The 22,886-nt window shown below is 46.9% G+C and overlaps 1 protein-coding gene across 1 annotated transcript in view; it reads left to right on the forward strand.

Annotated features, from left to right (window-relative positions):
* hacd2 (3-hydroxyacyl-CoA dehydratase 2) overlaps window positions 1–22,886 on the forward strand; it is a 52,368-nt gene that overhangs the window by 5,738 nt on the left and 23,744 nt on the right. Inside the window, 2 exon segments of the mRNA XM_072469822.1 lie at window positions 17,749–17,866; window positions 20,016–20,034. Of these exon segments, the coding sequence (XP_072325923.1) occupies window positions 17,749–17,866; window positions 20,016–20,034 (137 nt within the window).

A 22,886-nucleotide genomic window follows, 5' to 3' on the forward strand; every position in this document is an offset into this window, starting at 1 on the left:
GCAGGCAGGGAAGGCCCCGGGACCAGATGGGTTCCCGGTGGAATTTTATCGGAAATATGTGGACCTGCTGGCCCCACTCCTGACAAGAACCTTCAATGAGGCTAAGGAAAGGGGGACACTACCCCCGACGATGTCGGAGGCGACGATATCGCTGATCCTGAAAAGAGACAAAGACCCGCTGCAGTGCGGGTCATACAGGCCCATCTCCCTCCTAAATGTAGATGCCAAGTTACTGGCCAAAGTGATGGCGACAAGGATAGAGGACTGTGTCCCTGGGGTTGTGCATAGTGAGCAAACAGGATTTGTTCAAGGGAGGCAATTGAATACCAATATACGGAGGTTGTTAGGGGTGATGATGATGCCCCCACCGGAGGGGGAGGCAGAGATAGTGGTGGCTATGGATGCAGAGAAGGCATTTGATAGAGTGGAGTGGGACTATCTGTGGGAGGTACTGAAGGGATTTGGAGAGGGGTTCATTAGATGGGTTCGGCTCCTATACGGGGCCCCGGTGGCAAGTGTGATTACAAACAGGCAACGATCCGACTATATAGGGGCGCAAGACCGGTGCCCCCTGTCCTCGTTACTGTTTGCGTTGGCAATTGAGCCATTGGCCATAGCGCTGAGGGGCTCCAGGAAGTGGAGAGGGGTACTTAGAGGAGGAGAAGAACATCGGGTGTCATTATACGCGGATGATCTGCTGTTATATGTCGCGGACCCAGTGGAGGGGATGCCTGAGATAATGCAGACACTCTGGGAGTTTGGAGAGTTTTCGGGATACAAACTGAATATGGGGAAGAGTGAACTGTTTGTGATGCACCCCGGGGAACAGGGCAGGGGAATAGACGAGCTGCCGCTGAGGAGGGTAACAAGAGACTTCCAGTATTTAGGGATCCAGATGGCCAGGGACTGGGGAACCTTGCATAACCTTGACGTGACTGGTAGTGCAGATGGAGGAGGACTAAGAGGTGGGATATGGTGCCCCTGTCATTGGCGGGCAGGGTGCAGGCGGTTAAAATGGTGGTCCTCCCGAGGTTTCTTTTTGTGTTTCGGTGCCTCCCCATACTGATTACAAAGACCTTTTTTAAGAAGGTGGACAGGAGCATCATGAGCTTTCTGTGGGCCGGAAAGACCCCAAGGGTAAAGAGGGGGTTCCTGCAGCGCAGTAGAGATAGAGGGGGATTGGCACTGCCGAGTCTGAGTGATTATTATTGGGCCGCTAACGTGTCTGTGATATGTAAGTGGATGAGGGAAGAATAAGGAGCGGCGTGAAAAAGGCTGGAGATGGGGTCCTGTAGGGGAACTAGCTTAAGAGCACTGGCAACGGCGCCGCTACCGTTCTCCCCGAAAAGGTACACCACAAACCCAGTGGTGGAGGCGACTCTGAAGATTTGGGGGCAGTGGAGACGACATAGGGGAGTGACGGGGGCCTCAGTGTGGTCCCCGATAAGGAACAACCACAGGTTCGTCCTGGGAAGGATAGACGGGGGATTTCAATCTTGGCAGCGAGCAGGAATTGCGAAACTGAAGGACTTGTTCTTGGACGGGACGTTCGCGAGTCTGGGAGCACTAACAGAAAAATACGGGTTGCCACCTGGGAATGCATTTCATTATATGCAAGTGAGGGCATTTGTGAGGCAACAGATAAGGGAATTTCCGCAGCTCCCGGCGCAAGGGATCCAGGACAGAGTGATTTCGGGGGCATGGGTGGGTGACGGTAAGGTGTCCGATATATACAGGGAAATGAGAGACGAGGGGGAGACGATGATAGAGGAACTGAAAGGAAAATGGGAGGAGGAGCTGGGGGAAGAGATTGAGGAGGGGCTGTGGGCAGATGCCCTAAGTAGGGTAAATTCCTCGTCCTCGTGTGCCAGGCTCAGCCTGATCCAATTCAAGGTACTACACAGGGCGCATATGACGGGAGCAAGATTGAGCAGGTTTTCTGGGGTGGAGGATAGGTGCGGGAGATGCGCGGGAAGCCCTACGAACCACACCCACATGTTTTGGTCATGTCCGGTATTGCACGGGTTCTGGGTGGGTGTGGCAAAAGTGATTTCAAAGGTGGTGGGGGTCCGGGTCGAACCAAGCTGGGGGTTGGCTATATTCGGGGTTGCAGGTGAGCCGGGAGTGCAGGAGGCGAGAGAGGCCAATGTTTTGGCCTTTGCGTCCCTAGTAGCCCGGCGAAGGATTCTACTTATGTGGAAGGAAGCTAAACCCCCGGGCGTGGAGGCCTGGATAAACGACATGGCAGGGTTTATAAAATTGGAGCGGATAAAGTACGCACTAAGAGGTTCGGCTCAGGGGTTCACCAGGCGGTGGCAACCGTTCCTCGACTATCTCGCAGAACGATAAGGGAAAATAGGAAAGACAACAGCAGCAACCCAGGGGGGAGGGGGGAGGGTGCATTCGGGTCTTTGGGTCTTTTTTGTGTGTTGTTACATAATTGTTGTTCATATTTATCTTTTCAATGTTACTATTTTTGTTTTTTATTTGTGTTGGCATTTGCCGTTAGTTAATATATTATTTTTAAAACGATCAATGTATATACTGTTACAAAGTTGTAAAAATGGAAAATTCTTGGTTGATCGAAAAACTGTAATAAAATATATTTTTTTAAAATAAAAATTGCCCATAATGTTGGGTTGGGTTATGGGGATAGGGTGGAGGTGTGGGCTTGGGTAGGGTGCTCTTTCAAAGAGCCGGTGCATACTCGATGGGCTGAATGGCCTCCTTCTGCACTGTAAATTCTATGATTCACGCAGACACTGGGAGAACGTGCAGACTCTGCACAGACAGTGACCCAGCGGGGAATCGGACCTGGGACCCTGGCGCTGTGAAGCCACAGTGCTATCCACTTGTGCTGCCTACTAGGTGTTGTGGGGTAGGTGGTGGTTAGTTGATCTTTTAAGCCAGAGATAACGGGAACAGGCGGTGGGGTGGGTGTGGGGGGAGAGGGGAGCTGAAGATGGAACATTTGATTAGAGAAACATACTTTGATAGTGTTTTGAGGCTGTGGCACAGTTCAGGAATATGGAAGTAATTTTCAGAAGTTTTAGCTTTTTTTTGAATGTTATGGTGTGGGGAGGAATCTTCAGACAAAGGTTCTCTCTCCCTCTCTTTCTCCCCTGGATGATTTGGTAATTTATCAAACTATGGGATCTAGCTGCTGCCTTTACATCAAAGGTATTTCATTGTTTCTAGAACAGCTGGGAATTCTAGAGGTTGTGGAAGGTGCCATATCGATGCAAATTCTTCAACCTCCCTAATCTCAAAACTAGAGTATCCTATGCTCCTTTTTTGGGTGTTACACTTAATTAGATTTTTTTCCTACATCTCATTAAAGACACTTCATGGTGAGTTGGCAGCGTATGTGCTTTTTGATGATGGATTGCCTTCTCTTTCGACAGGACTGGGATTCAGACTTCATTACGCTGTGCATTTACTCCAGTATCACTGACCTGGTCTATTACATCCTCACACATGAGTCTATTTAAAGGCAGTGCCAAGGGATTGCTCTCGCCATCTTATCTGTATATTCTACCTCTGTCGCATTGCAGAGTGTTAGAGAGAAATACAAAAGGAGCACTGCGAACTGTTTTCATTCTAATCTGAAGGATTCAACAAGCACCTTCCCTTGATAGCGGCGCGTGGTCGCTGACCCTGCGGGTTTATAAATTTGTCTATGACCGTAAAAGTGATAGGTGTAGCAGCAGACCATTACAGTGGGCCACACACACGGTCAAAGTCCAGTCTTAAAACCAGTGCTAATTTAAGAATCTACTGGAATCTTGGTCTTTCTATCAAGAGGATTTGAATAATGCTGAAAAGAGAGACAAGTTGCCAACGCCTTTGAAGTTTAGCATTCTTGCATTTGACCTGATGAGTGCAAGATGAAAAACTTCAGTAGCATGTCTTTATTTTTTTAGCAATACTCAAGTTCTGTACTACCAATCAACTGTATCTGGAGGACGAGAATACAAGTGATAGCAACAGGACATCACTTGAAGGGAAGTGTGTCATGTGATCCTCATGCATAGATCAAGCTTTTCGTACCTCAAGCAATAGTGCCTTGGTTAAGTGCTCATTTTATAATGTTATTACCATCATAGTACCACTAGTCAGAGATTGGCCCAAACCAGATGGATATATGCTGAGCACTGACTGCACAGAGGCCAGCTTCGTGGCAGACTGATTCCGGTAGTGCACTGGTGAACTGCCGCATTCGGGGTGTACACACCATGCTCTTCATTAATTGTTCCCACCGCTGCCATCATGTTGAGCTGTTGTAATGATATAAAGGCACACACCCTCATAAGGGATTATGTAAACATGCTGTGGGCTCATTTATTCAGACTAGGCACCTAAAGGACAGCTATACAATGGTTGAAAAGCTCAAAGACGTCCATAGGGTTGAGTGTCCTGCATTCAGTTAACAAGCCCAAGTGAACTTAAGGTTGGATTACATGATGCACTTCCTATCTAGTGGTGGCACGCTGAATATTACAGCAACAAGGGGGTAGAAGTCATTCTTCGGCAATACAAAACCCTGATCCGACCACATCTGGAGTTACTGTGAGCAGATACGGACACCACGCCGTAGGAAGTATATATTGACACTATAGTGTCTTCAGTTGTCTCGGGTCTATGTTCTACAATTCCCTGCCTCAAGTTCTCTTTCTCGCCCATTAAAAAAAAACTCAGAGTAGTTCATTATGTGCCTTATCAATTGTGAAGTATGTTGGGACCTTTTTCCATGTTCAACAACTTGCATTTATATAACATTTTTTAGGTAAGAGTCGAGATCCTGGTTTTGTATCTGAACCAATATTGTTTAAATGTAATTGAATCTGTGTGCTTCCACAGTGTCTCATTGTTTAAATGTAACTGAATCTGGCGAGTGCGCAGAGGAGATTTCCAAGAATTCTGCCAGGGCTTGAAAATCGCAGCTATGTGGAGAGATTGGATAGGCTTAGGTTGCTTTCCTTCGAACAGCAGAGGCTAAGGGGTGACCTAATTGAGGTGTACAAAATGATGAGGGGCCGAGACAGGAAAGGGCTGTTTTCCTTAGTGTCGTGAGAATGTCACTTCAAGAGATGTTTGGCTTCTCATGTTACTGCAGTGATGTCAGAGTGTGGGTGGAGCTGAGCTCTGGTCCTGCTTTTTAGTTTCACTTTACGAAAGCTTGGGTGTGTCTGTCTTTTTGGTTTCATTTTTCAGTGTGTTGCAGCTGAAGTCAGCCAAAGCAGCTGTACTGCGGTTCTCTCTGCCATGAAGGACTATCTCTTGATCATTTGGTGAATTCAGAATTATAAATGTTTTCAGTAGTGAATGTAAACCTGATGTACTTCTGTGAAAAGGTGTTTCTTTTGACTTCTGGATGTTGTTTGGGAAGTTATTAAGGATTACTTAGTGTTGTGTTCTTTGGGGGTTGTATTTGAATTAATGGTTGCTAAGATGTTCACTATGTTTTAAAAAGGTTAACTAGAGTTCATAGAATAAACATTGTTTTGCTTTAAAAAATACTTTTCCATTTCTGCTGTACCACACCTGTAGAGTGGGCCATGTGCTCCCCATACCACAATCTATTAAAAGTTGTGGGTCAGGTGAACTCCATGATACACTTTGGGGTTCTCTAAACCCTGGCCCATAACACTTAGCGAAGGGGTCAATTACCTGGGGGAATAGATTTAAGGTGATTGGTAGAAGGATTTGAGGGGACATGAGGGAGAACCTTTTCACCCAGAGGGTGGTGGGCGTCTGGAATTCACTGCCTAAGTTAGTGATTGAGGCTGAAACACTCAACTCAATTAAAAGGTACCTGGATCTGCATCTGAAGTGCTGTCACCTGCGAGGGTTCAGACCAGGTGCTGGAAAATGGGATTAAATGAGCAGCTATTTCCTTTCCCTCTTTTGGCTGGCACCGTACATTGTCTGTGGGTCTATTGTTGCACCTTAAACATGGTGCAACTTGCGCCATGGACAAAACACTCAAATAATTGTACGACAACCTCCTTTATTGTATCTTACCAAGTTACCCTTTTGTGGCGTTTTGAGACTTCTATGGTATCAGAAGCTCTGTTGCACACCGTATCAAAACTAAATACCACTTGCTAAGAGGTGAGATGATCAGAGTGCCTCTTGGTGGATTCTGATAGCCTCTCTGCTTATTAATGATGGTTCTTCCTCCAAGTTATTGCTTAGTAAGTTTCTGTGTTTCTCCTTTTCGTATATATCTTGCTGGCACTGATTTCATGCTTCCAGTCCTGTACTCAGGACAACACTAATAAATCAGTGTCTTTTCCGGTCACGAATGCTCAAGAGTCGTGACTCACTCGGGGGGTCGTAATTTTCTCAGGAGCACAACACACACGGGCCTGTGTTGAGTAACTGTCTGTCCAAGGCATAGAAACCGCTATTGTCCAATCAGCTCCTGTGCTCACCCCCTGGCTGCACACCCTTCACGCCAAACCCCCACAGCCTTACTGCCCCCACAGTCCTTCGTCTGATAGTGGTAGCTGTTTTAACCATCGGTCTTTGCTGGTGTCTTTTACGAATACCCATTGTGTGTCGGCGGCGCTGTACCTGGCGGTGCAGGAAGCGAGTGTCTGAGGGAGGAGGGGGTTCGCCGAAGGCCTCGGTCCTTAGGATGCGCCAGAGGCCAGCGGAGGAGCGAGTGCCGCGGGCTTAGAGACGAGGAAACGCCAAGGCCTGTCTGCGGCCTACCCCTGGAAGGGTCTGTTCCTCCCCCCGCATTGGAAGGTCTTCAGGCGCAGACCATGCCCTTCTTCGCCACCAACCCCTTCAACCTGAATGTCGGTAAGTTACTGAAGTGATCTTGCCCCTGATGTTCGGGCTTTGGGATTTGTACATCAGCAGGCAGGCGCTTTTTTTTAATAGGGCTTTTTAAATGATTATACTGTGAGGCATGTGGCACCAAGACCTGTGTCACCGTCTTAAAAGGCAGGCAGGAGACAGGATTGGGCTGATCCTGGCATGATGCAGCACAGAAAGAGGCCATTCGGCCCCTCCTGCTCTTGCCAACCCCCCCCCCAAATTATCATTGAAAGTAGGAGGTTTGGTCACCAAGTTCATAGGTGACACGGAAATTCCCGTACCGGCCTCCCTGAACAGGTGCTGGAATGTGGCGACGAGGGGCTTTTTACAGTAACTTGATTGAAGCCTACTTGTGACCATTGATTATTATTATTATTAAATTGGTGGTGCGGTAAACGGCGAGCCCGAGATTACCAGACGATGTAGACGGACTGGTCAGACGGGCAGAACAGTGGCAAATGGAATTTAACCCTGAAAACCGTGAGGTGATGTGTTTTGGGAGGCTGACTGGTGGTGATTTAACCTGAGGATTACCACACCTCAGGCGAGGGACAAGTTTGAGAAGGCGGGAATTGAATCCGCACTGTTGGCCTTGCTCTGCCTCACAATCCAGTTGCCCAGCCAACTGCGCTAAACCGGCTCCCTGTACATAAGAGCAGGGAGGCTCTGATGGAGCTGTATAACATGCACAGCCGGAGTACTGTGTGCAGTTCTGGTCGCCGCATTATAGGAAGGATGTGGAAGCATTGGAAAGGTGCAGAGGAGATTTACCAGAATGTTGCCTGGTATGGAGGGAAGATCTTATGAGGAAAGGCTGAGGGACTTGAGGCTGTTTTCGTTGGAGAGCAGAAGGTTAAGAGGTGACTTAATTGAGGCATACAAGATGATCAGAGGATTAGATAGGGTGGACAGTGAGAGCCTTTTTCCTCTGATGGTGATGTCCAGCACGAGGGGACATAGCTTTAAATTGAGGGGAGATAGATATAGGACCGATGTCAGAGGTAGGTTCTTTACCCGGAGAGCAGTAAGGGTGTGGAATGCCCTGCCTGCAACAGTAGTGGACTCGCCAACATTAAGGGCATTTAAATGGTCATTGGATAAACATATGGATGATAAGGGAATAGTGTAGATGGGTTTTAGATTGGTTTCACAGGTCGGCGCAACATCGAGGGCTGAAGGGCCTGTACTGCGCTGTTATGTTCTATATTAGGCTATGCTTTGATCTGGGGGATTACATGCCTCAAGGTTTGTTGATTTCCACATGGGTTGCATTTAATGTTGGGGCTAAGTGGGTGGGGGGGGGGGGGTGAGGAGAGAAAGCACTAGGTTCTTAAGTATTTACAAACCTTTAAAGGTGGCAGAGCAGGTTGTTACGGTGGTGCCCAAAGCATTTGCGATATTTAGCTCTGCACAGAAGTCAAAAAGCCCGAGCAAAACCGGAGTCAATGGGAATCGGGGAGGTAGGGAGAGGAACACACCACTGGTTGGAGCCGTGCCTTTTTAACATTTATTGTTACAGGATGTGGGCTTCGCTAGCTCGACCAGCATTTGTTGCCCATCAATGTCGTGTACAAGTCAGGAGTGTGAAATACTCCCCCATTTGCCTGGATGAGTGTGGCTCCAACAGTACTCAAGAAGCTCGACACCATCCAGGACATGGTGCTTGATTGCCTCCCCCTCCACAAGCATTCTCTTCCTCCACCATCAATGCACAGTAGCAGCCAAAAAGACGCATTGTAGGATTTCACCAAGGCTCCTTGGGAAGCACCTTCCAAACCTACTACCATCTAGAAGGACGAGGGCAGCAGGTACCTGGGAACCCCACCACCTGGAAGTTCCCCTCCAAGTAACTCACCATCCCTGACTTGGAAATATATCGCCATTCCTTCACTGTCGCTGAGTCAAAATCCACGAACTCCCTCCCAACAGCACAGTAGGTGTACCTACAGCACAAGGACTGTCGCGGTTCATGAAGGCAGCTCACCTACAAGCAAGATGGCGCCGGAGTGTGGCGACTCTGCGAGCTCTCTCTCACAGATCCTCTTCCTACATCTCTTGTAACCGTATGAAATGTATTTACATTGTGTATTTGTATATGCCCCAAGTTTCTTTTTTCATGTATGGAATGATCTGTCTGGACTGTACACAGCACAATACTTTTCACTGTACCTCGGTACACATGACAATAAATCAAATCCAAATCCACCACCTTCTCGGGGGCAACTAGGAATGGGTAATAAATGCTGGCCTAAGCAGCAATGTGCACACCCTGTAAATGAATAAAACATAAATAAAAACAAGGAAGTCAGCGAAACTTTCCAGTGCCTGGTTAGGGAGTTAGATCTCCTTGGTGTGTGGGGGGAGGGCCCGAGCACTTGGGCGGGAGACAGTCAGGCGCCAAGGGCAGGGGTCAGCGTAGCTAGCGTAGGTCAGGGGGCACCAGGGAGAGTAGGAGAAGGGGCGGGCTAGGGCCAAGCGCATGGCGGACCTGGCAGGTCAAGCCGGCCGGGGGGGTGGGGGGGGGCAGCCGGGAAGGAGAGCAGAGAGGACTTAAGAGGGGGGAGGGGGTGATCAAGGATCCCCCGGGGGAGAAAGTCGCTTGCAGGGAACAGCTTAGGAAACCGACAGCAGCAGCACCGGGGGTGGGGGGGGGGGGGCTAGGGTTAGAGCCACACTAGTTTAGTTGAACATGTGGGACATGGGCAAACAGAGCTGATGGGGGAAGTGCCTTCTTAATATGTTTATTCTTTCCCACTGTTCGTTTTCAATATGTTGAGGCTTTTGTATATGGCCGCCTTTTTTCTCTGTAAATGTTACAAATCTGTTTTAAATAAAAAAAATTATTTATTAAAAAAACTGGAGTTAGATCTCAGCTGGTTGGTTTACTAAAGCAGTCAAAACACTTGTCAAGAGGAAGAAGGAGGCTTATGTAAAGATGAGACATGAAGGTTCAGTTAGGGCTCTCGAGAGTTACAAGTTAGCTAGGAAGGACCTAAAGAGAGAGCTAAGAAGAGCCAGGAGGGGATATGAGAAGTCTTTGGCAGGTAGGATCAAGTATAACCCTAAAGCTTTCTATAGATATGTCAGGAATAAAAGAATGACTAGGGTAAGAGTAGGGTCAGTCAAGGACAGTAGTGGGAAGTTGTGCGTGGAGTCCGAGGAGATAGGAGAGGTGCTAAATGAATATTTTTCGTCAGTATTCACACAGGAAAAAGACAATGTTGTCGTGGAGAATACTGAGATTCAGGCTACTAGACTAGAAGGGCTTGAGGTTCATAAGGAGGAGGTGTTAGCAATTCTGGAAAGTGTGAAAATAGATAAGTCACCTGGGCCGGATGGGATTTATCATAGGATTCTCTGGGAAGCTAGGGAGGAGATTGCTGAGCCGTTGGCTTTGATCTTTAAGTCATCTTTGGCTACAGGAGTAGTGCCAGAAGACTGGAGGATAGCAAATGTTGTCCCCTTGTTCAAGAAAGGGAGTAGAGACAACCCCGGTAACTATAGACCAGTGAGCCTTGCTTCTGTTGTGGGCAAAATCTTGGAAAGGTTTACAAGAGATAGGATGTATAATCATCTGGAAAAGAATAATTTGATTTGAGATAATCAACACGGTTTTGTGAAGGGTAGGTCGTGCCTCACAAACCTTATTGAGTTCTTTGAGAAGGTGACCAAACAGGTGGATGAGGGTAAAGCAGTTGATGTGGTGTATATGGATTTCAGTAAAGCGTTTGATAAGGTTCCCCACAGTAGGCTACTGCAGAAAATACGGAGGCATGGGATTCAGGGTCACTTAGCAGTTTGGATCAGAAATTGGCTAGCTGGAAGAAGACAAAGGGTGGTGGTTGATGGGAAATGTTCAGACGGGAGTCCAGTTACTAGTGGTGTACCACAAGGATCTGTTTTGGGGCCACTGCTGTTTGTCATTTTTATAAATGACCTGGAGGAGGGCGTAGAAGGATGGGTGAGTAAATTTGCAGATGACACTAAAGTCGGTGGAGTTGTGGACAGTGTGGAAGGATGTTACAAGTTACAGAGGGACATAGCTGGGCTGAGAGGCAAATGGAGTTTAATGCAGAAAAGTGTGAGGTGATTCATTTTGGAAGGAATAACAGGAAGACAGAGTACTGGGCTAATGGTAAGATTCTTGGCAGCGTGGATGAGCAGAGAGATCTCGGTGTGCATGTACATAGATCCCTGAAAGTTGCCACCCAGGTTGAGAGGGTTGTTAAGAAGGCATACGGTGTGTTAGCTTTTATTGGTACAGGGATTGAGTTTCGGAGCCATGAGGTCATGTTGTAGCTGTACAAAACTCTGGTGCGGCCGCATTTGGACTATTGCAACAGTAGTGGACTCGTCAACATTAAAGGCATTTAAATGGTCATTGGATAAACATATGGATGATAAGGGAATAGTGTAGATGGGCTTTAGAGTGGCTTCACAGATCAGTGCAACATCGAGGGCTGAAGGGCCTGTACTGCGCTGTTATGTTCTATTTTCTATGGCGTTTTGTGTACAATTCTGGACACCGCACTTCAGGAAGGCAGTCAAAGCCTTGGAGAGAGTGCAGAGGGAGTTTACAGGATGATACCATGCATAATAGGCAGCACGGTAGCACAGTGGTTAGCACAGTTGCTTCACATCTCCAGGGTCCCAGGTTCTATTCCCGGCTTGGGTCACTGTCTGTGCGGAGTCTGCACGTTCTCCCCGTGTCTGCGTGGGTTTCCTCTGGGTGCTCCGGTTTCCTCCCACAGTCGAAAGATGTGCAGGTTAAGTGGATTGGCCATGTTAAATTGCCCGTAGTGTCCAAAAAGATTAGGTGGAGTTACAGGGATAGGGTGGAGGCGTGGGCCTAAGTCGGATGCTCTTTCTAAGGGCTGGTGCAGACTTGATGGGCCGAATGGCCTCCTGCACTGTAAATTCTATAATGAGGGACTGCCTCAATTTTGTGGTGAAGCTCGGATTATTCTCCTTGGAGCAGAGAAGGTCATGGGGCGAATTAATAAAGATTTTCAAAAAATATGAAGGGGGTTTTGATAGTGAGCAAGGAGAAACTGTTTCCTCTGCTAAATGGATTGGTAAAGGTCATAGACTTAAAATAATTCGCAATAGCTCTAGAGGAGAAATGTTTGCACTCTGAGGGCTATTGGGGACAATATTGAGTGTCTGGTGGAAGCAGATTCAACTGGAACTTTATAGAGACACTTGTCGGTTGCATTGCCACTTTGTCACGCAAGTAAAGAGAAATAAATTAGACCACTCTTATTAAAAGATGGCGCAAACTGGTTGGGCCGAATGGCCTCCCTCCAATGCTATATTACATCGGATGTAGGAATTAGGAGCAGAAGAAGGTAATTCAGCCCTTCGAGCCTGCTCCGCCATTCAATCAGATCATGGCTGATCTCTTCCTGCTCACAAACCCACCTCCTCACCTGTTTCCCATATCCCTTTAGCCTGAGAAATATATCCATCTTCTTAACCATTTAATGGCTGGTCCTCCACCGCACTATGGGTCGGCAAGTTCCACAAATTCTCTGTGAGAAGTACTTCCTCCTCCTCCTCGGTTTTAAATCTACCGCCTCTCAACCTATATCTATGACCTCTCGTTCTAGATTGCCCCTCAAGGGGGAACATTTGGTCTAAGTTTACTTTATCGCTCCCTTTTAGTATTGTATATACCTCGATCGGATCTCCTCTCATCCTTCTAAACTCCAGCAAGTGAAAGCTCAAACTGTTTAATCTCTCCTCATAACGTTAATCCTTTCATCCCCAGATTCAATCTGGTGAACCTCCTCTGACCTGCCTTCAATGCCACCACATCCTTCCTCGAATAAGGAGATCAAAACTGGACACAATACTCCAGGTGTGGTCTCACCAACACCCTATACAATTGCAGCTTTTATACTCCAGTCCTTTTGCAATAAATGCTAACATTTCATTTGCCTTTTTTAGAATCATAGAAAAGTTACATCATAGAAGGAGACCATTCGGCCCATTTTGTTCATGCCAGCAGGACACCCAAGTGCCCTTTCTAATCCCACATTCCTGCACCCGGTCCATAGCTCAGAGTACTTAAGGTGCAGATCCAGGTTACCTTTTAAAAGAGTTTAGGGTCTCTGCCTCCACCACCAACTCGGGCAGCGAACTCCAGCCTCCCACTAACCTCTGCATAAAAAGGTTTTTCCTCGGGTCCCCTCTATACTTTTTGCCACATATCTTGAATCTATGTCACTTGGTTCTAGAATTCTCCACCAAGGAAAACAATTTTAACCTGTCCACCCTATCTCTTCCCCTCATAATGTTGTGCACTTCAATTAAGCCACCTTGATAGAAATCTTTGGACCCTCACTGTCTTCAGGTGATGTCCCGGAGGACTGGAGACTAGCCAATGTTGTTCCTCTGTTTAAGAAGGGTAGCAAGGATAATCCAGGGAACTACAGGTCGGTGAGCCTTACGTCAGTGGTAGGGAAATTACTGGAGATAATTCTTCGAGTCAGGATCTACTCCCATTTGGAAGCAAATGGACGTATTCGTGAGAGGCAGCATGGTTTTGTGAAGGGGAGGTCGTGTCTCACTAACTTGATAAGAGTTTTTCGAGGAGGTCACAAAGATGATTGATGCAGGTAGGGCAGTGGATGTCAATATGGACTTCAGTAAGGCCTTTGACAAGGTCCCTCATGGTAGACTGGTACAAAAGGTGAAGTCGCACGGGATCAGGGGTGAGCTGGCAAGGTGGATACAGAGCTGGCTAGGTCATAGAAGGCAGAGAATAGCAATGGAAGGGTGCTTTTCTAATTGGAGGGCTGTGACTAGTGGTGTTCCGCAGGGATCAGTGCTGGGATCTTTGCTGTTCGTAGTATATACAAATGATTTGGAGGAAAATGTAACTGGTCTGATTAGTAAGTTTGCAGATGACACAAAGGTTGGTGGAATTGCGGATAGCGATGAGGACTGTCGGAGGATACAGCAGGATTTAGATTGTCTGGAGATTTGGGCGGAGATGGCAGATGGAGTTTAATCCGGACAAATGTGAGGTAATGCATTTTGGAAGGTCTAATGCAGGTAGGGAATATACAGTGAATGGTAGAACCCTCAAGAGTATTGAAAGTCAGAGAGATCTCGGTGTACAGGTCCACCGGTTACTGAAAGGGGCAACACAGGTGGAGAAGGTAGTCAAGAAGGCATATGGCATGCTTGCCTTCATTGGCCAGGGCATGGAGTATAAGAATTGGCAAGTTATGTTGCAGTTGTATAGAACCTTAGTTAGGCCACACTTGGAGTATAGTGTTCAATTCTGGTCGCCACACTACCAGAAGGATGTGGAGGCTTTAGAGAGGGTGCAGAAGAGATTTACCAGGATGTTGCCTGGTATGGAGGGCATTAGCTGTGAGGAGGGGTTGAATAAACTCTTTGTTCTCACTGGAACGACGGAGGTTGAGTGGCGACCTGATAGACGTCTACAAAATTATGAGGGGCATAGACAGAGTGGATAGTCAGAGGCTTTTCCCCAGGGTAGAGGGGTCAATTACTAGGGGGCATAGGTTTAAGGTGCGAGGGGCAAGGTTTAGAGTAGATGTACGAGGCAAGTTTTTTTGCACTGGGTAGTGGGTGCCTGGAACTCGCTGCCGGAGGAGGTGGTGGAAGCAAGGACGATAGTGACATTTAAGGGGCATCTTGACAAATACATGAATAGGATGGAATAGAGGGATACGGACCCAGGAAGTGTAGAAGATTGTAGTTTAGTCGGGCAGCATGGTCGGCACGGGCCTGGAGGGCCGAAGGGCCTGTTCCTGTGCTGTACTTTTCTTTGTTCACCCCTCAGCCTTCTTTGTTCCAAGGAAAATAACCCCAGTCCATCCAATCTCTCCTCATAGACACACTTTTCTAGCCCTGGCAACATTTTTGTAAACAGAATATTTTGTGTGTCTGACTTGCTTTGAACATGCAACCTTCTGAGCTGAAGTCAGATACACTACCATTGCGCCACAAGCATAACTGCATGTATCTAAAAAGGACAAAGATTGGGGAATGGGACTAAATGAATACCAATTTGGAGAGCTAGTACGCACACCATGGCCAAATGGTTTCCTACGCTGTAAAAATTCTTAAATCTTGTGTTAACAAAAGTGGAGCAATTCAGTTTTAGAATTGTCATGAGAATGTCACTTTAAGAAATGTCTGTCTGCTCCTGTTACTGCAGTGATGTCAGAGTGTGGGTGGGGCTGAGCTCTGGCTCTGCTTTTAAGTTTCACTTTGAGAAAAGCTTGGGTGTGTCTGTTTTTTTGTTTTTGTTTTTCAGTGTTGGAGCTGAAGTCAGACAAAGCAGGCGTACTGCTGTTCTCTCTGCCATGAAAAGGCTATCTCTTGATCATTTGGTGAATTCAGAATTATAAATGTTCTCAGTAGTGAATGTAAACCTGATGTGCTTCTGTTAAAAGGTGTTTCTTTTGTCTTCTGGATGTTGTTTGGGAAGTTATTAAGGATTACTTAGTGTTGTGTTCTTTGGGGGTGTATTTGAATTGATGGGTGCGAAGATGTTCACTTTGTTTTATAAAGGTTAACTTGAGTTCATAGAATAAACATTGTTTTGCTTTAAAAAATACTTTTCCATTTCTGCAGTACCACAACTGTAGAGTGGGCCGTGTGCTCCCCATACCACAATCTATTAAAAGTTGTGGGTCAGGTGAACTCCATGATACACTTTGGGGTTCTCTAAACCCTGGCCCATAACACTTAGCGAAGGGGTCAATTACCTGGGGGAATAGATTTAAGGTGATTGGTAGAAGGATTTGAGGGGACATGAGGGAGAACCTTTTCACCCAGAGGGTGGTGGGCGTCTGGAATTCACTGCCTAAGTTAGTGATTGAGGCTGAAACACTCAACTCAATTAAAAGGTACCTGGATCTGCATCTGAAGTGCTGTCACCTGTGAGGGTTCAGACCAGGTGCTGGAAAATGGGATTAAATGAGCAGCTACTTTCCTTTCCCTCTTTTGGCTGGCACCGTACATTGTCTGTGGGTCTATTGTTGCACCTCAAACATGGTGCAACTTGCGCCATGGACAAAACACTCAAATAATTGTACGACAAACTCCTTTGTTGTATCTTACCAGGTTACCCTTTTGTGGCGTTTTGAGACTTCTATGGTATCAGAAGCTCTGTTGCACACCGTATCAAAACTAAATACCACTTGCTAAGAGGTGAGATGATCAGAGTCCCTCTTGGTGGATTCTGATATCCTCTGATGTTCGCTAAACCCTGGCCCATAACAGAATTAACAACTGATCTAGCAATAATTGTTCTGTGGAAGAGTACCAGCCACCTTTGTATGACGTGTTCCCTAATTGCATTCCTGAAAAGTCTGACACTTGGACTATGTCCTCACCTTAACCAGACAACCTGTGGAATTAGCTTCTCCCAATCTCCCACATCAGTTCCCCCAAATCTCTTGAAAACTTCAATCAAACCAACCCATAACTTTCTAAATGACAGGGAATCTAGTCCTAGTTTGTGTAACCTCTATCTTGACTTGATGCTTGGGACCATTCTAGCAAATCTACGCTGCACTCCCTCCAACACCAATATGCCCTTCCTACAGTATGATGCCCAGAACTGCTCCGGGTGTTGACGAACCAGGGCTTTACATATCTGACGCATGACTTCTCCACCCATGTATTTTCTTCCTCCTATAAAGGCCAGCATTTCACTCACCTTTTCGATATTTTTCTGTACCTGGAAAGGGCTGCAATGTTTGCATTACCTGTTTCCCAAAGAGTTATTTCTTGTTTAATCCCCAATGCTGTGGGGATTATTGGAACTATGATTGGGACTGTCTCACTCCTGCCCTCTGTTGGATGATCCGGACTGTCTTGCATTTTGCTTTCCTAGAACCCCTACAGTGCTGAAGGAGGCCATTCGGGCCATCGAGTCTGCACCAATCCTCTAAAGGAGCACCCTATATTGGCCCATTCCCCTGCCCTATCCTCGTAACCCCACCCCTTGGATCACGGCCAATCCACCTAACCTGCACATCTTTGACTGTGGGAGGAAACCGGAACACCCAGAGGAAACCCACGCAGACACTGGGCGGACGTGTGTGACATGTTACCTCAACACTGACAGTCATAGAATTCTAATTCCATGGAACCCAAGGCGAGAATTAAACCTGTGTCCCTGGCGCTGTACAGCAGCAATGCTAACCACCCCATTGCAATGTAGTAAGATGGTGTGTAATTTCCGTACGGCGGAAGTCCATTCATTCCAATTCCTCCCCCTGAATGAGATTCCAGTCAGCCCTTGAGAAGGTTTGACAATCACCACAGCAATCCCCTGACTCCCCAAGTGTGAAACCTAAGCTCATGGAACCCTCCACAGCCCATATGCTAACTCGCACTAAAAGATATTCGCCCGTGCTTACTGACTTACACTTGTCCCCAGTCCACTACCTACCCCGAGAAATGTTTCAAAGGTGCTGGATAAATGCAGGCTTCAAGCGGTGAGCCAGATATGAAACTGTTGGGATTCTGTGACAAAGAGCAGCATCTAGTGTGGGTTCGGAGATCCTAACACTGACCCAGGTAATAGGTGAGGCGGAGGTTAAGGCAAGTTGTGAAATAGAAGGGCAGCGCAGTGGTTAGCACTGCTGCCTCATGCCGCCGAGGAGCCGGGTTCGATCCCGGCCCTGGATCACTATCTATGTGGAGTTTGCACATTCTCCCCATATCTGCATGGGTCTCACCCCCACAATCCAAAGATGTGCAGGGTAAGTGGGGTAAATTATCCCTTAAAAATGTTTACATTTTAAGTTGTGGAATCAAGGCGAGCCTGACTGTGCCTTTGGCAGCTTGGAGATCTTGGTGTTGTTGCCACCCTAAATGGTATTGCAATAAGTGTCTCCTTAATAAATGTTCTATTTTTTGCAGATGGCTAGTCATCGCAGTGGGTCTGATTCGTGCTGGCTTGGCAAGGGGCACATACCACGGTCTCTATTATTCCATCGAGAAGCCATTGAAGTTCTTCCAGACAGGGGCATTGCTGGAGGTGGGTGGTGCCGATGGTTCCTTTTACTCAGCTAGGCTTTCCTTTTGAAACATGTCATGAACACCATTGTAACATATGTTTTACATGGCTGCTGATAACTGCATAGATTGCAACCCGAGTGTCACACCACTGATAATGACGGAGCCGCCTGTAACCTTCAATGGGAGCTAACGTCTGCAGACACATCAACAAGCTTGCATGCCTATCTTGGAACTTTCAAGGATGTGTTTTTTTTTTTGTTGTTTTGTTTTGGTGTTTCTGATGTTGGTTAAGGGATAAATGTTGGCCAGGCCAGCTAGCAATACCCTCCAATCCTGCTCTGAATTGTGCCGTGAAGCCTTGTATGTCTAGTTGGGTTTACAAGCAGCTGAGTTTGAAGTCTCAATCTCCAACAATGCAGCACTGCCTTAGCAGTGCATTGAAACACCATCCTGGATTATGTGTTCGACGGTAGAGCAGGTCTTGATCCCACGATTTACCGACTTGGTGGTGAGGAAAGTGCCCACTGAAGTGAATGTACTAAAAGGTGCTGTAGTCTGCTTTAGAATGGGAATAAATATCCTGGGAAGGCGGTGAACAAAGATCGGGAGAATCTCCATACAGAGTCGAGCCCAAGGCCTCCATCCCGTTGTCAGTCTTTCAGAGCAGTGCTGACCATCGCTGCAGGGCAGAGTGGACTGTGTGTGATGCAGACGAGGATGAAACTGGCGACCTTGCTTTTAATTCATTCACGGGATGTGGGATTCGCTGGCATGGCCCATCCCTGGTTGCTATGGCGAGCGTGGTGGTGAGCTACCTTCTTGGATCCAACTGGGTAGTTTGCTAGGCAATTTCAGAGGATGTTTAAGAGTTAACCACATTGCTGTGGATCTGGAGTCCCCTATAGGCCCAGACTAGGTATGGGTGGCAGATGTTCTTCTTTCAAGGATGCTAGAGAACCGGATGGGTTTTTGCAGCAACCTGGTAACATCACGGTCATCTTTATTGATCCTAGCTTTTTAATTCTGTATTTATTTAATTGAACTTTAATCCCACAGCTAGTGGGACTTCGAATTTGAGACTCTGGATTACTTCTCCCTTCTTAACAGGACTGTTGGAGTAGGTACATCCAGTGGACTGCAATGGTTCAAGAAGGCAGCTCACTCCACCTTCTAGAAAGCAATTAGGGGTGGCCAAGAAACGCTGGCCTAGCCAGAGACACCCACGTCGTATGAAAGACTTTATAAAAAATGTAACATAACTGGGGACGTAGTAGCATCGTTATTCAAAGCCAAATGTGTGGATAATGCAAACTAATATTAAACTGGTAACATGGGCACTCCTGTAGACCTGCGGCTAAACACATTGTTGGGCAGAATAGAGGGATTTGAATTGCATCTGACTGCTTTACCTCCTGTGTTAAACTCCCACATGGAGGATTGAGCACAAAATTCTCGGCTGTCTCTCCAGTGCAGTACTGAGGGAGTGCGGTGTTGTTGGAGACCTTTCAGAGAAGATTTAAAAGCAAAGGCTCCATCTTTGGCTATTCAGGGATGCAACAGACTCAGTGTCACTATTCAAAGAACAGCAGGGAGTTCTCTCCAGAGGCCCCTGGGTAAAGGGGATACAGCCCAGTCTCGGCCCTCAACCCCGGGGGGCTTCAGGCATCTCCCCACACCCGGCATGGTCAACGCGACCACTTTCTGTTATGAAAAAACGGTAGTGACTCGTGCTGGGGTGACATCACCCCACCAGCGCTGGAACAGTACACGGGGTTGGAAGGTACAACCATCTAATGATCTTAAAATACATTGAAATTCATGGAAATCAGGTTCATGACCTTTCTGGATGTGAACCTGGTCACATCACTAGCGGCCATAACGAGAATTGCGCTCATGGCGACCGGTCCCGCAAAATCGCGCCCTTTGCCTTTCTATCGGTGTTTCAAGGTTATGTTTTGCCGGGAATCTCTTATCATGGGCTTTTGTGGTAATTAACGGGAGTGCAGTGTGAATGATTTCCTGAATGGGATGTTGCAGTGAGTAATTTAGTGAATGAGCTGTTTTGTGACTCAGCAGCTGAACCTTGCAGTCCTGCTCTTCTATAATTCAGTTTTGAATTGGCTGAAAGATTGGTAGTCCCTGTTAACTATCTGTCTCATTTCTTCCAGATCCTTCATTGTGCTGTAGGTACGTATTGAACAAGGTAACCATTTCATCTTTTAAAACAAACTTCCGGCATAATATATTGGAATTGTATGTGCAGCAGGCTCTTCCTTTAACATTTTCCTGTTGCGTGTCAATAAGACTTTTTTTATAAAAGGGCTACTTCTGCCTCTGAACTATGCCAAGCGTGATCTGCTATATATTTTTTTTAAACTGCCTGCTTCAGTTACTGAAATGATCAGGTTTGCCTGATCATAAGACCATAAGACATAGGAGCAGAATTAGGCCACTCAGCCCATCAAGTCTGCTCCGCCATTCAATCATGGCTGATATTTTTCTCATTCCCATTCTCCTGCCTTCTCCCCATAACCCCTGATCCCCTTATTAATCAAGAACGTATCTATCTGTGTTAAAGACACTCAGTGATTTGGCCTCCACAGCCTTCTGAGGCAAAGAGTTCCACAGATTCACCCCCCTCTGGCTGAAGAAATTCCTCCTCACCTCTGTTTTAAAGGCTCGTCCCTTTCGCCTGAGATTGTGTCCTTTGGTTCTAGCTTTTCCTACAAGGGGAAACATCCTCTCCACGTCCACTCTATTCAGGCCACGCAGTTTGCTGTAAGTTTCAATAAGGTCCCCCATCATCATTGTTGGTGGATCTCGCTAGTGTTATGACTCTTATTTCCCCGCAATATGTCAATTCAATATCAATCACTTTAAAGGTGTACTCTTGAGATAACGAAGGAAGGAGTCAGCGCCACATGGCACAGTGGGTTAACTTGCACACCCTTCACACAAGCAGGGTGACGAGGTCGCGAGGCTGTCTGAATTTTAGTGAGCTGAATTTTGAACCATCCTAATCAAATTCCCCGAGGGTGGGGCATGGAATTCTTTGATTTCTCGCGCCAAGAGGCTGCGGAACAGCTAATACAGGAAACCCAATAGAGGTTGCAGCTGAGTTACATTGGTTAGGAGGCGGCTTCTGACCCACTGAGATGCTGAGACTGCATCAATGTCAATGATCGGTTTGATATCCTGCACAGACATCCCCCATTTTGCCAAATGCTATATTTCACAAAGCGGGAAATGCTTGGAAGTCAAATTCATAAATAACGTGTGTCAAGTTAATGTCTGTGAGTTCCTTCACTGCCTGTTCTCCACTGTCCTGAAACACTTGGCTTAAAAGCCTTAAACCACGATATGGTATTTCCGGTCTCTACTCATCTGGATTTCAACACAAAAACTAGTGCATAATTATTTAAGTTGATGACCTAACATCAAAGAATTTAGAATCTTTCTTATTATCACAAGTAGGCTCACATTAACACTGCAATGAAGTTACTGTGAAAAGCCCCTAGTCGCCACATTCCGGCACCTGTTCGGGTTGCTGAGGGAGAATTCGGAATGTCCAATTCACCTAACAGCACGTCTTTCGGGACTAATGGGAGGAAACCGGGGCACCCGGAGGAAACTCGCACAGACACGGGGAGAACGTACAGACTCCGCACAGACAGTGACCCAAGCCGGGAATCGAACCTGGGATCCTGGAGCTGTGAAGCAATAATGCTAACCACAGTGCTACCGTGCTGCCACTGCTCCCAAGGCCTGGAAAAAGTCACAGCTGTTTCATCTTTGAACAGTGTCTTATTGACAATGAATAAAACATTGCCAAATGTCATATTTAAAAGACAATGAGAGGAATCTTACCACATTTTGACAAGTGTTGGTTCCGGTGAGGGAAAAGGTGCGAATCTGGCCGCCTCTTAAACAAATTTTTTAAAAACCAAGTGCATGACGTCGCACTCTTAGTGGCATGCTGCTGATTTGCTCACTCCAGTGCAACGTAATCTCTGCAATCACTGGAGAGCTCCACCTAAATGCCTCCCCGGCACTCCCCAGCCCTTGTTCCATACCCCGTCGCAGGATTGACTGCCAGGAAGCCAGCGGTAAGATTCTCCGAGGAAGCCCTGACCAAACTGATCAGGGGGTTGGATAGGGTGGACAGTGAGAGCCTTCTCCCGCGGATGGATATGGCTGGCACGAGGGGACATAACTTTAAACTGAGGGGTAATAGATATAGGACAGAGGTCAGAGGTAGGTTCTTTACGCAAAGAGTAGTGAGGCCGTGGAATGCCCTACCTGCAACAGTAGTGAACTCGCCAACATTGAGGGCATTTAAAAGTTTATTGGATAAACATATGGATGATAATGGCATAGTGTAGGTTAGATGGCTTTTGTTTCGGTGCAACATCGTGGGCCGAAGGGCCTGTACTACGCTGTATTGTTCTATGTTCTATGTTCTATGTTCTAAACTCCCATTTTATCATGGCCAATCCACCTAACCTAAACATCTTTGGACTGTGGGAGGGAACCAGAGCACCCGGAGGAAACCCACGCAGGCACAGGGAGAACGTGCAGACTCCACACAGACAGTGACCAAAGCCGGAATCTAATCTGGAGTAACCACTGTTCTACCAATCTGCCCAAAACTCAGGTGCTGATGTTAGGTCCTGGACTTGAAACATTAACCCTGCTTCTCTTTCTCTCCGCAGAGTAAAAGCAAAATGATGTGGATGCTGGAAATCAGAAATAAAAGTAGAAAATGCTGGAAGTGCTCAGCAGGTCTAATGGCGCCTGTGGCGAGAGAAACTGAGTTAATGTTTCGAGGCCGTATGGTTCTTCTTCAGAGCTCTGTGGAAGAGTCATGTGGACTCGCCATTAACTCTGTCTCTTTCTTCACAGAATCTGTCTTTCTCCACAGAAGCTTCCTGACCTGCTGAGCAATTCCTGCATGTTGCTTTTGTGTTGTAGCAGAGCTTAAATTTAGTGTGTACTTACATTGGCTGCTGTAGGGTAGGTTCTGACTGCAGCTGGAACGA

This window comes from Scyliorhinus torazame, chromosome 2 (genome assembly GCF_047496885.1).
Source record: "Scyliorhinus torazame isolate Kashiwa2021f chromosome 2, sScyTor2.1, whole genome shotgun sequence".
Taxonomy (NCBI): Eukaryota; Metazoa; Chordata; class Chondrichthyes; order Carcharhiniformes; family Scyliorhinidae; genus Scyliorhinus; species Scyliorhinus torazame.